At 41.8% G+C, this 14,441-nt stretch overlaps 1 protein-coding gene across 1 annotated transcript in view; it reads right to left on the bottom strand.

The window, feature by feature from the left end:
• Window positions 1-5,468: 5,468 nt before the first annotated feature.
• The window catches only part of GCK (glucokinase), an 88,045-nt gene continuing 79,072 nt past the window's right edge, over window positions 5,469-14,441 (bottom strand). The window contains exons 7-10 of the mRNA XM_044661053.1: window positions 11,913-12,096; window positions 9,807-9,962; window positions 8,541-8,774; window positions 5,469-5,613 (exon numbers count right to left, since the gene is read on the bottom strand). Coding sequence (XP_044516988.1) covers window positions 5,469-5,613; window positions 8,541-8,774; window positions 9,807-9,962; window positions 11,913-12,096 — 719 coding nt within the window. The remainder of the gene's footprint in view (window positions 5,614-8,540; window positions 8,775-9,806; window positions 9,963-11,912; window positions 12,097-14,441) is intronic.

Here is a 14,441-nt window from a genome sequence, read left to right as displayed (position 1 = left end):
CAAAAATATTTATTTTACATCTTACAATGCTAACTCTTGTTTGGTAATAAATTCTTCTCCATAAATCTGCCAGGTAAACTATTCAATGTTCCCTAATTTACTTATGGTATCACCCTTTCTATCTAAATTATTTGCCCATTTTGACTGTATCTTGGTATAGGATGTGAGATATTGATCTATGCTTCATTTCTGCCATACTGTTTTCCAGTTTTCCCAGCAGTTTTTGTCAAATAGTGAATTCTTATCCCCCAAACTGGATTCTTTGGATTTATCGAACACTAGGTTGCTAAGGTTGCTAGGCTGCTAAGGTAAAGTTTTCCTGTATATTATGTATCTAATCTCTTCCATTGATCCACCATTCTATTTCTTAGGCTCTATCAGACTATTTTGATGATTATTGCTTTATAGTATAGTTTCAGTCTGGTACTACTAGGCCACTTTCCTTGACAATTTTTTTCCCATTAATTTCCTTGATATTCTTGACCTTTTGTTCTTTTGGATGAATTTTATTATTTTTTTCTAGTTCTATAAGATAATTATTTGGTAGTTTTATTGGTTTGGCACCGAATAAGCATACTAATTTAAGTAAAATTGTCATTATTATTATATTAGCTTAGCCTATATTGAAGAGCAATGAATTTTTTCCAGTTGTTTAGATCTGACTTTATTTGTTTGACAAGTATTTTGTAATTATGTTCATATAGTTTCTGTATTTGTCTTGGCAAGTAGATTCCCAGGTATTTGAAATCGTCTACAGTCATTTTAATGTAATTTATCTTTCTATCTTTTGCTGCTGAACTTTGTTGGTAATCTGTAGAAATGCTGTTGATTTAAGTGGGTTTATTTTGTATACTGTAACTCTGCTAAAGTTATTATTTCAACTAGCTTTTTAGTTGATTCTTGCAGATTCTCTAAGTATACCATCATATCATTGGCAAAGAGTAATAACCTAGTTTTCTAATTGCCTAATTTAGTTCCTTCAATTTCTTTTTCTTCTCTAATTTCTAAAGTTAGCATTTCTAGTACAGTATTAAATAATAATGTTGATAATGGGCATCCTTGATTCATGCCAGATCTTACTGGGAAAGCTTCTAACTGATTCCAATTGCCAATGATACTTGCAGATGGTTTTAGGTAGGTGCTCTATGATTTTTTAAAGGAGTGGTCCATTTATTCCTATGCTTCCTAGTGTTTTTAATAGAAATGGGTGTTGTATTTTGTCGTAAGCTTTTTCTGCATCTGATTTCTGTTAGTTTGGTTATTGATATGGTCAATTATGTTGACAATTTCCTAATATAAAACCAGTCCTGCATTCCTGGTATAAATCCCAACTGGTCATAGTGAATTATCCTTGTGATATATTGCTATAGTGTCCTTGCCAGTATTTTATTTAAAATTTTTGCATCTATAATCATTAATGAAATTGGCCTAAATTTTTTTTCTCCATTTTTGCTCTTCCTGGCTTAAGTATCAGCACTATATATGCATCATAAAAAGAATTTAGTAGAATTCTCTCTCTGCCTATTTTCCCAACTAGTTTATATAGTATTGGTATTAATTATTCTTTAAATGTTTAATAGAATTCATCTGTGAATCCAACTGGCTCTGGGGACTTTTTCTCAGGGTGTTCTTTGATGGCTTATTCAACTTCTTTTTCTGAGATAGGATTATTTAAGTATTCTATTTCTTGTTTGTTAATCTGGGCAATTCATATTTTTGCAAATATTTATCCACTTTCTTTTTTAAAAGGTGGTACCCAAAGCTGAATATAATACTCCAGATGTGGTGTTATGGGCAGACATCTTCTCTCAGCCTCCTTCCCTAGTTGAGGGTGTACATACCAGGTTGTGGGGTTTGTGGGAGGCAGTGGATATAAGCAAAACTTCTAGGAATTAATCCTCAATGAAAAATTCTGACATTTCTCAATCAACTCATGATCTCCTATCATTCTGTCTTTTTCCTGCACCTTACCTCTCTGTTCCTCACTTCATCACAACCTCTGATCTGATCTCTCCATCCCTGAGTACTTTCATTTTTTATTTGTTAAACTCTTATCTTCCATTTTAGAATCAATACTGTGTTTTGGTTCCAAAAGAAGAGTGGTAAGGGCTACATAATGAATGGAGTGACTTGCCCAGGGTCACACAGCTATGAAGTGCCTGAGGCCAAATTTAAACCTAGGACCTCCAGTCTCTAGGCCCATTTCTCAATCCACTGAGCTACTTAGCTGCCATCCATCCCTGAGTACTTTCTCAGGACATATATTACTTCCTCCTTCATCTCTTGAGAAATAAAATATTCCCAATATTCAAAGTTCCTGAGTTCAATTTCTGGCTGCTGCATTTGACAGGGTTGACCACCCTCTTCACATCTCTGGATTTTTCCAACACTCCTCTTTTCTCCTGGTACTCTGACTGCTTGTCTGTCCACCCCACCCCCCTCTCTTTTGAGGGCATATGGCCAATAGCAAAAGAGAACAGGCTTGTTTAAAGAAATAATAAGGAATTGGATAGAGAGCCACAATGAAGTTGGATATGGGAAGATAAGAATTTCATCTCTGTCAGTTTCAGCAAACAGGTAAAGCCACCACCATGTTGGCTTCTGATGGTCCTGATTTGCTCAACCAATCTTTTTCCTGTTTATTTCAGTAATTTTTCTCTCCTAAACATTTTTGATAATGACAGCTCTTGTAGTCCAAGGCAGCCACTTTCCTGTTTCTGTCTCAGCCTGTTCTTTCCTGGTAGTAGTAAGAGGGCACCTGGTATGGAGCCTGAGTTAACCCATTTAAGCTGTTTGCCACCCACTGTTCTGGTTGCAATTCCTCTTTTTTTTGTTGTTGCAGAGGCAGCATGACCGCATATCTCTTGTCTCTCCCAAGATTTTAGTTCCCCTCTCCTTTGCCTTTTTCAGGACAACACAGCTCCGCAGTGGCTCTTTGATTAGAATGTGGTGATAGTTTCTGTCCTGCCCTATAAACATCCATATCAGTTATAGTCTAACTCCCTCAGTAAAAGGTGTAGATCAATAAAGAAAATAGTAATTTATAAAGAAAACCAAATCAACAAAGGAAATAGATTGGTTAGGCATGACTTATTCTTTTTTTTCCCTTCAATATGTCGTGAGTGGGTTTTTCCTCACTTGATATCTTTATTGTTTAATTTTATTTTTTTAATTTTTCCCATGGTTACATGATTTTTGTTGTCTCCCTCCCCTCTTCTAACTCTCTTTAAAAAATGTTTTACTATTCATATCAAGCCCCTTCCCCATAACTGGGAGTGTTCCCCAAGGCTTTGTCCTGACCCTCTTATAGTCTCAATATAATTGTTCTCTTGGTGACCTCATCAATTTCCATGTATTTAATTATTATCTCTATCTATAGAATTCCCAGATTTAGATACTTAACATAATGTAGTGAAAAGAGTACAGGGCTTAGATTGAGAAGAATTGGTTTCTGGACTGGAGTCTACCAGTTACTTGTTATAAGACCTTAACCAAGGTTTTCATTTCTCAGAACATTCAATTTCTTGTCTACGTATGGAGAATAATACCTTCACCATCTCCATCAAACTGTTCTTGTAGAGAAAGTTCTTCACAAGTATTAATGTGCTATGGAAATATCAGATATTATTATTAGCTTGAAGGACATAGGCTACATATTAAAATATCTCCCTATATGTCATCCATTTGTTTAGTAAACATATTTATGAAATCATCATCATTGAACTGATCTAAGATGTCATATGTCAAATTTTTCTTTATTTAAAAATAAAAAGACAACCAAGGAAGGCATTAGGAGAGGATTGTGATGAGTATGCTGGCTTTACAAAGAGGAAAAGGAAGGGCTGGGCTGTGTGTGTGTGTGTGTGTGTGTGCACGCAACACCTAGGGCTTTTCAATCCAACATAGGTATATGATCTACAGATACCAGTACTGAGGCTTGGTTCCAGAGCCTTCCTCTGGAGAGTGGGGAAGGGCGATGAGAGCCCCTGAGAGACTATGTGAGTTCCCCTGCTAAGACAGAAGCAGGAAGGGCCTTGTGTCTACAAAGAGGTCAGGTTGTGGTTATGAGATGACATGTGTTTCCAGCATGTAGGGATACCTCATGAGACTGTATGGTTCAATCGACTTGAAAGCTTGGGTGCTAGGGGTCAAATGAAAGTTGTTAGAAGGCTTCTTCCCTCTTGTTAAAGTTCAATTTTATTTTGTCATATTGGGTGTATTTCCTAAGAGAAAAAGGACCAAGGGACCACTCGTGTGAACATCAGTTAATTCATGCCAACTTGCCTGAGGATACAGGGAATTTGTGGTCTTTGTTTTCTCAATGGCACAAATAGACTAGGCTATTCCTACATAGACACCCAACAAACCCAGGACTGAAGGATAGGCTTTCGGAAAGTCAGGGTAGAGGAAGGGGAGAATCTTTTGAGTATGTGTACAGCCCAATGACCCTGGTAGGGAGCAGACTGGCAAGGTCTGAATGGTCATAGTAAAGCTGACTTGCCATGCCAGGGATCCAGGAGCTTACCCTGATAGGAGCAGCAAGCATGCACAGGTCAGCCATTCAAAAGGAAATTGGCTCTGGTGTCATCAGAAGAACCAGGGTTCCTACTGCCAGCCCAGAGCCACACCCACTATCTTCCAGGAATAGGTCATCCCTGGGTACCACTAGGCTTTGATAAAGCCCCTGGCTAGCAGCTAGGAAGAGAGGTTAGGACATTGAGGGCAGGAGAGGTATGACAAGATGGATGAGGGAGACACAAAATCCTGGCTATTGTTGGTAGGCTTGGGCATGGTTGGGTAGGAGGTAATTCTTTAAGGTCAGAGCCATTAATTAGAGGGGAATCACAAGGCACCAGCTGTCCCAGGGCACCAAAATTGGATGGGTGCTGACAGCACCTGTCCTAGAGCATACTTTCTTCCTCTGTTGGCTGAATTCTGACATCTATTTTATCCTGTTCTACCTACTGCCACCCAGCACATCAGTCCTTCAGCAGCACAGAAATCTGGTGGTATCCTGGAGTATTCTTTCTCCCCAATGGCTGCACTCCAAGTGAATTCCCCTCAGCATCTTCCCTTCCCTTGATCCAAGTCCAACAAGTCCTAGTTATGGATCTGTTTGAGGCCATTCCTTCTCTGCCAGGTCCTTCCCTAGTTCCTCATATGGCAGGTCTGAGCTGAGTACTGTACACAGATACCACAGATTGTCAAGTCTCACATCCACAGAGAGGCAGACCACTGCTGCATGGAGAGAAACAAGCTGCTTGGCTTCCCTCAGCTTCCTCCTTTGGGAGAAGGAACAGCCCCCAAGAGTACATCTTCCATGGCACCTGCTATCAGCGAAAGCCCTGCCTCCTTGAGGTGAAATGGAGCAGTTCTGTTCTGGACCAAAGGCTGAAGGAATGGAGGAGCAGCTTCCAGTGAGCAGTGCTCCTGGCAGATGCCTAGGCAGGCAAGGGCCACACCTGCCTTCACTGGCTAAGCATGCAGGCCTTCTTGCAGGCCACAGCAGAGACAAGGGCAGCACCTCGTCCACTGCCCTCCTCTGACTGGATGAAAGTGATGTCACAGCAAGGTGCCAGCTGCCGCACAGTGGCATGAAATCGGTGTTTGAAACTGTAGAAGACACAAGGAAGGAATGGTTACTACTGAGTGAGAGAACTCTTAACAGGACAGAAAAAGGTGAGCCCTTCAGCAGCCCTGCTCTTATCCCTTCTCTCCTGAACCCAGGGCTCTCACTTTCCCTCTGCTCTAGAGTTGTCTAATCAGCCCTCAAAGGTATGCACAAAGTGAGAATATAGATCATAGGATCATAGATATAGAGTTGGCAAGACCCTCAAAAGCAACCTAATCCATTTTTTTCCTTTTATATTTTACATGCTTTTCTGCATTTGTTTGTCAGGTTTTTGTGCCCTGACACATTGTCAGTTTTTATAAAAGTGTCATAAAGTTGAGAGCTATGTAACTTCCTTTTAGTTATCATTAAGTAATTGCCAGATAGCTATCATATCTAATTTTTCTTATCTACTTTCTATACTTCCATAGAATCTCTGGCAATCTTTTTGTGCAGTCTTGAACTGGATAGAGGAATTTGCTGACTCTCTTTGGTTTTCTTTATGGTTTCTTCTGGTTCATGTTTAGAGTTTTATTTTAGAGAACTAGGTTCTTTAAGTTCTAATATGTTATTTTTGCTCCCACAATTACTTTATTTAAATATTAAGAAACTTCTCTCTCCTGGTTTTCCTCCTACCTACTCATTCTTTGTCCATCTTCTTTACTAGATCTTCATCCATGTCACCCCTATATAGATTGTTCTTGGCCCTCTTCCCCCCTGCCTCTATACTCTTTTGCTTAGTGCTATTATAAGCTCTTAAGGATAGGATAATCATCTCTATGCCAATGATTCCCAGATCTATTTATCTAGCCCCAACCTCTCTCTTAAACCTTTAGTCTCATCTCCAAATGCCTTTTGGACATTTTGAACTTTTTGTCCCATAGACAGCTCAACATTTCTGAAACTGAACTCAATTGGCTTTCCCCTCCCAATTCATTCCCTGTCAAGGGCACCATCATATTATCTAGGTGTCATTTTCAACTTCTCACTCTTATTCCCCATATTTAATTAGTTGCCAAATCTTGTCAATTCTGTCTTTGTCATATCTTGTCTTTCTTCTGACTACCACTGCCCTAGTATAGGCCCTCTTGCCACTACCCTGGTATGGACCCTCTTCACTGTTCCTCCAGATTATTATAATATCCTTTTTATTTTTCTCCCTGGAGCCTCATGTCTCTCCCCACTCCCATCCATTCTCCACTCAGCTGTCAAATATCTTAAAATGTAAGATTGATTGTGTCACCCTCCTAGTCAGTAAAGTCCAGTGGCTTCCTATCACCTTCATAAACAAACACAAAATCCTTTGTCCTTCAAAACCCTTTATAATCTGCCCCATTCTGATACTTCCAGTCTTCTTATATTTTATTTTCCCCTTATGTAATCTAGTGACCAAATTCTTTGTGTTTTTTTCCAGAACAAGACACTCCATCTCCTGATTCTGGACATTTTCACTGGCTGTCCCTCAGGCCTCAAGTTCTCTTTCTCTTCATCTCTACCTCCTGGCTTCCTTTGAGTCAGCACTCCTTTTTCCTACGAGAAACCTTCCCCGATCCCCCTTAATGCTAGTATCATCACCTCTATTGGTTGGTTCCCTTTAATCTTGAATATATCTTATTTATACATAGTTATTTTCATGTTACCACTTTCATTAGACTGTGAATGTTTTTTTGCCATTTAAAAAATATCTTCTGCACTTAACACAGAGCCTGACATATAGCAGACACTTATTAAATACTCATCAATTGACTGAGACCCAGAGAGGTTCACAGGATTATGGATCTGGAACTAAAAAGCACCTCAGTGGCCATCTGGTTCAATATCCTCATGTTAGAGATAAGAAACTGAGGCCCAGGAATATGAAGTGACCTGTCCTAGATCACACATATCTTAAACATCAGAGGTAGGACTTAAACTTGATTCCTCTGGCTTCAGAACCAGTGGTCTTTCCACCAAACCGCACCTAAGGATATCAAGTTATAGAGAAGCAAAAATGATACCCAAGTTCTGCTTTAACTAGGCTTTTTGCTTCTTCTCTGTCATTTTGGTCTGAGAGGGAAGATAGAAAGGATCAGGAAGGGATAAGAGGAGGGAAAGAATTGAACCTTCCTAGAAGTAGAGAAATGGAATTAAAACCAGAGCTTGCCACTTTCTTCCTTCCTTTCTCCCTTTTCCAAACATTTTTGCCTGTGGCCCAATGTTTAGTGGAATGCCTGGCACATAGTAGGTGCTTTATTGACTGTCTAACTGGAAAGCCTTACTCCAGTCCTCTTGATCTAGCACTGTTTTATAGCCTAGAAGGGAATGGAGATAGTGGACCACATCCAGTTCTGAATCTGCTCTGATAGTCTCAAGTGACTGATGGGAGAAGAAAGAGAGAGAGGAAAGCTGACCTGTTCCCATAGAATGGCAAAGGGGCCCTTCTAGACTCAATTCAGGAAGGAAGGATTCTAGTCTCATTTTATGAGCTCAGGAGAGATTCCAAAAGTGATCTAAGGAGGCACAAGGCTGGAGATGGCTGGTCCTTGACACATACTAGCTATATGACCATAATTTTACCTTCACTTTACTCTCTTGGGGCCCCAGGCAATTCGCTGTGACTCTACATTATAGGCCAATTGGGGATCTATATCAGTGGAGAGAGTTTTCACAAGGGAGATTCCCTCTGAAATACTGCAACATTTTGAAAGGGTTTCTAACTGAAGACCATAACCTCAAGACACCAAAGTTAGACTGCAGATATTAAGAGCTTTACACATCTGGTTCACCTTTTGTCTGGTTTACCCTTTTCCTGATATTTACTAGCACTGGACCTTGAGTCTCTAACTCATCTCAGGACTGTCAAGGGTTTGGGAGTGGTTGTGACTCTCTACCTCTGTCCAGAGAACATCCACCATCACCAGCTTTGGAGTGGGACCAAGGAGGGCCTCACCTGGGGTGCAGTTTGTAGACTGAGCCATCTACACCCACAGTGATCCTCATGACCTCCTCGCTTCGGCTCTCCCTCATACGGTTGATGACGCCTGCCAGCCCAGCTGAGCACATCTGTGCTGCCCGAGTGGAGACACTCTCACAGACCATACGCACAATATCACAGTCTGTTGTGGAGGGTAGCAGGCCCAGAGTACTCAGGATATTGTAGATCTGCTTTCGGTCCCCAGAATCACTATGGGAAAGGAGATAGAGGACATTGCTGGAGAACTGGCCATATTGGATGACCAAATAGGAAGGGAAGAACAGGGCCTGTCAAGTGGGCTCGTGTTGAATCTGCTGCCTTGGCAGTTCTGTGTGTGTGTGTGTGTGTGTGTGTGTGTGTGTGTGTGTGTGTGTGTNCCTTGGCAGTTGTGTGTGTGTGTGTGTGTGTGTGTGTGTGTGTGTGTGTGTGTGTGTGTGTGACAAGTAGCCAACCAAAAATTTAGTCTGTTGAATTCCAGATGAAAGACCAATGAAGCTAAGCGACTGCCTTAATTTATCTGATTTATTGTTCTTTTTTTTTCGTTTGGCAGGGAGTGGAGGTGATCTTTTTCATCTGGACCTGTGATTTTACTGTTATAATGTCCTTATAGTATTTATTGAGATATCAAGAGAAAGTGAAAAGGTTCTCTGACAACATTGGATGAACTGCCATGTTGAGTTAATAGATAGAAATGGGCTAGAATCTCACAGGATGGACAGACATGGATCGATTTTGATCTGTTATCATTGAAAGGAATACTCACATCAATGAAACCATAGATCCAGGTGGAGCATTTAAAAATTTGAAAAAACTTCTAGTGTGGAAATTGCCTCCACTGATCTAGATTAGCAACTGGTCTCTAACTCAGCATCTCAGAGGATGAGTGACTTACCCAGAGTCACACAGCAAGCATATGTGAGAGAAGGTATTTGAGTGCAAGTCTAGATTCTTCTATCCACTATAGGAGGTATTATTTTTGTGCTTTTTGATCATTTGGTTAGTTATAATTTAACCCTGGGTCAGGTATTTGAGAAGCAAGAACTTAGCTCAGATTTACCTAAAATCTAAGATGTTGAGTGCAAACATTCAAGAACTTGGAATTGAAAACATGTCAGGAGTCATTCTAGGGCAGGGGCTGTGAGCTAACCATAGAGAGAGCTGTCTGTTGGGAGAGATCCTGCCCCCAAACTACCCTGTGGGGCCTGAGGAATGGATATGGCTGACCACATGTTGGTGTGATACCTCTCCACTTGGGAGACAAAACGGGTCTCAAAGGCACCCCGAGTCCTCAGCTGTTCAGATGCTTCCCCATTGAAGAGCAAGTTCTCATCCACCAGCTTCATTAGAACCAGCCTCACGATCTCCCCCATGTACTTGCCCCCGATGATCTTCTCATAACTGTGTGGGTAAAAAAGAGAGAGGGCCTTGGTCATCAAGAGGCAATCACACCCCATTCAGATGATCCCAGGCCTGGCTATCCTTGCCCTTACCGTCTCTCATTTCCCTGACCCTTAGCACCAGAACCCTGGACTTAATGTCACAAAAAATAACTTAAGTATCTTTTTTTTTTTAATAGAGTGCTCCACAAGTTTGCATCATTCTTACACAGAGGCCATGTTCATCTTTGTATCTTTCCAGTTCTGGTATATGTGCTGCCAAAGTGAGCACAGAGCTTAAATTGCCAAATGTCTAGACCTGTATGTTCAAGAGTTCTTGGTCTTTTCAAAGGCTTCTGGGGATTTAGAGTGACATGATTCTGTGTGTGAGTGTATGCATGGATGGATGTGACTAGTTTTTGTTTTTGAGAAAAGGACACAGATAGGTGTACTGGTTTTCTTCATCTGTGGTTAGAAGAAAGAAAGAAAATGATTTCAGGAAGGAAAATAATGGAAAGAATGAAAAAAAAAGAATGTCAATGAAAAATAATGGAAAAACAAAGAATAATGGAAGCAGATGTAGCCAGATGTGGCTGCTGCATTCATTGGTTTTGCTTTCCTGTTATTCTTTCTTACAAAGGGGAGCTGTGGTAGAGTACATTAGGGGATGACGCATGGACTGGTCACACAGGCTCCCTGGATCAGTGTGCTATATTTCACTGTACATCTTTAAACAAAGGGAGGGTCTTCTTGGGATAGGGGGAATTATTGAGAAATAACCACATGCCATTAAAAGCACTAAAATACACTTTAAAAAAAAGAGAAAGAGAAAGAACCTTGGACTGGGGTGTCAGGGGACCTGACTCTGTCAGTGCCTATCTGTGGAATCTTAAGCCAATTTATCACTTTGAGTCTCAGTTTCCTCATCTGTGAAATGAAGGGGTTGTGCTAGATGATTCCTGGGGTTGTCTTTTTTTGCTCCAAAATTTGCTTAATTTGAAGTAGGAAGAGAAATTATAAACCCTTCTTCCCAGAAGCTATTTAAAAACAAGATCATTATCCCTGGGTCTGGCACACTTGAGAGGTGACAGGAAACAGAAGGTTAGATAACAACCCCTTCCACACAGATGAATTTCATGACAGCTCCTGCACTGTGTCAGGACTGCAAAGCCATCTTGTATAGATAGACAGGAATGATTTTTTCTTTCTTTTAAGTTTTAAAATGTAATTCTCATTTTCAAATGTTAAAGCATTTGGACCCCATAACTTTGGGAGTTGCCCAACTCTGCTGTGATCTGTGTACATGTCCATGGGGCAGAGTTGGGCAACTCCCAAAGTTATGGGGCCCAAATGCTTCAACATTTGAGAATGAGCCCTTTAGCTTTGACCTGACAGCTGAGCCCTGGTATGAGGCCTTCATGGCCTGTCTCTGACCCCATGTCCCAAGACCCTCATGATGGTTCTTAGTAAGGCAGTGAAGGGTTGTTTGCATGCATTGGACACTTTCCTCCATGGGAGTGGGAAAGCTATCACCTGAAGGCAGAAAGAGAACCTTCTTCAGATGTCAATTCAAAGAGGAGAGGAAGAGTCTGAGAAGATGGGAGAGAGGAATAGAAGGAAGCAAAGAAAAGGAGGTAGGAAGAGAAATTCCTGTGTCTCCTTAAAAATAATGTTATTATTGCATAAAGTTTACATGCATAAGTCTATGAACCAGTGCTCATTCACATAGGTGAATGATGTAGCAGGAACCCAGTTCACAATATCAGAGAAGAGAATTCCACTTTAGATGGTGCTGGCTGGACTGCTGTTGAGAGGAGGGGATACTTGGGCAGACAAAGATGAGGGAGGGGGCATCAAGGGGGAAATGATCATTGGATGGAGCTACAAGGTTGAGGAGCAGTGCCATGACCGGGAAGGGGAATATGACTAGTAGGGCTTGGGAATCAGGAAGTTGTGCCCACAGGGTCCTTACAGCTGCTGACCGGGGTTCAGGGAGGTCTCGTCCACCACCCGGTCATACTCCAACAGGAACTCATCAAGTTCCCCAGCGTCCCCAAAGGCTCCCCACTCGGTGTTCACACACATTCGACCTTCATCGCCTTCCACCAGTTCCACATTCTCCATCTCTTCCATGTAGCAGGCATTACACCCTGTGCCTAAGGACAAACAGACCTGGTGTGGGTATCTACTGGGCTGATAGATAAGTGATCAGAGAAACACATCTGAGTTCTGGGAATTCTTAGGAGTAAGAGTTGGGGAAATGGAGACTACGGTACATTCTTGACACTTCCTGCAAGACAATGTCACTCAGCAATGGGACAAGAAACATTACCTGTCTCTATCTCATAAACTGTCCTACCCAGAACCCTTCCTATCTCTAAAGAACAGTTTCTTTTGGGATGTTACCATGACTTTTCCTCTGACCACAGATTTGACCCATTCTAGGTCCAGAGAAACCAATATGCTTTTTTTGAGATGATTGGATGAACTCGTATATACATCTCATTTTTTTTTTAAACCCTTACCTTTTGCCCTGGAACCAGTATTCTGGTTCCAAGGCAGAAAAGCAGTAAGGGCTAGGCAATGGGGGTCAAGTAACTTGCCCAGGGTCACACAGCTAGGAAGTGTCTGAGGCCAGGTTTGAACTTAGGGCCTCCCATCTCTAGGTCTGGCTCTCAATCCACTGAGTCACCTAGCTGCCCCCTATACATCTCATTCTTGGGAAAGAGTGGGAGTAACAATTCATCTATCACCATCTACCAGATGAGAAATCAAAGCAAAGGTGGAACCAAGGATGACTGGAGATGTTACCTCCCCTGAAGGAAACAAACCAGGCCTCCATGGTGCTCTCTCAGAGGGAATGGGTGATTTATTTTCCATCACTAACATGACAATCTTCTCCATCCCTTTGCTTTCCCCCAGTGTTACAGTCTATTCTACCCATTTATACCTGGAAGTATCCTAGAATATCCGAGTGGGAAGGGGCCTCAGAAGCCATCAGCCCTCAATATATTGTATTTGAAGCCTGGTCACAAAACCATGCTGTTTTCTCTTCCACCACAATTATGGGGGAGGAAATACAATCACCTTGGGCATGCCTCCCTGGACTTCAGTTGTCTTGATTGGTGAGTGAGTGGGTGAGTGAAAATTCACCTAACCCACTCTATTTGGCCAGCCTCAGCCTATGCTTCATATCCCATTCAGTCAGCTGATCAAGCACCTGGCCATCTGGCCCTGCTACCACTCCCAGACCATCTCTCCTCTTCCTCTTCCTGTGGCACTCAGAAAAATATTCAGATCAATATCATCACCATTAGTAGAAAGGGCATGACAATCTACTGTTCCTAGGCTTTGCTCATAGTCCCTCTGGCTGTCTAGACTAAAGCTCCCTTCCCTGAAAAAGTTCCTCGATATGCCGGAACCAGCTCTTATGGTCTCTTACAAAAGCCAAGCATTAAAACTTTCAGGGCCAGCATTTCTGCCTCAAAAATAGGTTAGCCACAAGACAGGGCTTAATTGACTGTTTGTTGATTGTCTGAATTTAAGAAGGTGATGTAGAAAATGCTAGTAATTCCGATTAAGCTCAAGTGAATTCAAACTTTTTTTATCTGGAAAGCTGGTTGTTAAATATTTACTGGCATACCACCACTGATATGTGTTATATTATAACCTATTAGAATGCAAACTTCTTGAGGGCTAGAGTGGTTTCAAGTTTTGTTTCTGTGTTCTTAGTGCCTAGCACAGTGCCTGGATTATAAGAGGTCCTAAATGAATGTTTGCTAACTGATTGATAATTTGGTCATCCATTCTCTAAAGCAGCATTGGCAAAGTATTGGCATGTGTGCCCAGGAGGCAGTGGGGTGGAGCTGTTCTGTTCCCCCTCTTTCCAATGCCTGAGGACATTTTTTTTTTGCATACCTCACCCTCTGTTCAGCCACCCAAAGCAAGCACTTCTTCCCTCTGCTCTCTGGGGTAATGTGGGGGGCTCGCAGGCAGCTTGAAGTTGCAGTTTGGGCATGAGAACTTGAAAACCTTTGCCAATGCTGCTCTAAGGGACTCAGCTCTCTGGAGATCAGCATATTTCACTTCTAGAGAACTTTCAGTGTTTGGAAGCTTCTCCTTGTTTTAAACCAAAATTAGTCTCCCTGAAAAGTCCATCCAGGCTTCCCCTAGTCTTTTCCTTTGCTGCTTCTTTTTGTCCAGAGCAGCTTCCTTGCCTCTTTCCTCACTCATCAAGGCTTCCCTAGGATCTTTTAAATGCAGTATTGGTCTCCCCTCCTTTCTCCTGCTCACCCTGACTTACTGGAGGAACACTTCTCGCACTCCCATTCATCAACAAAAGGAAGAAAATGGGAGTGATATGCCTGGGCTGAAATTCCAGCCTGTGCATTGGCCTCTGTTGTAGAACTCTCCCCCGGGATGACTCTAATTCTCAATCCCCCATTCCTATCTCCTAATCCAATTGAAGTGCCCAGTTAACTGTGCCCAGCTCTCCAGTCAT

This window comes from Gracilinanus agilis, chromosome 2 (assembly GCF_016433145.1).
Source record: "Gracilinanus agilis isolate LMUSP501 chromosome 2, AgileGrace, whole genome shotgun sequence".
NCBI classification, from domain to species: domain Eukaryota; kingdom Metazoa; phylum Chordata; class Mammalia; order Didelphimorphia; family Didelphidae; genus Gracilinanus; species Gracilinanus agilis.
This window is presented reverse-complemented; position numbering and strand designations above follow the sequence as displayed.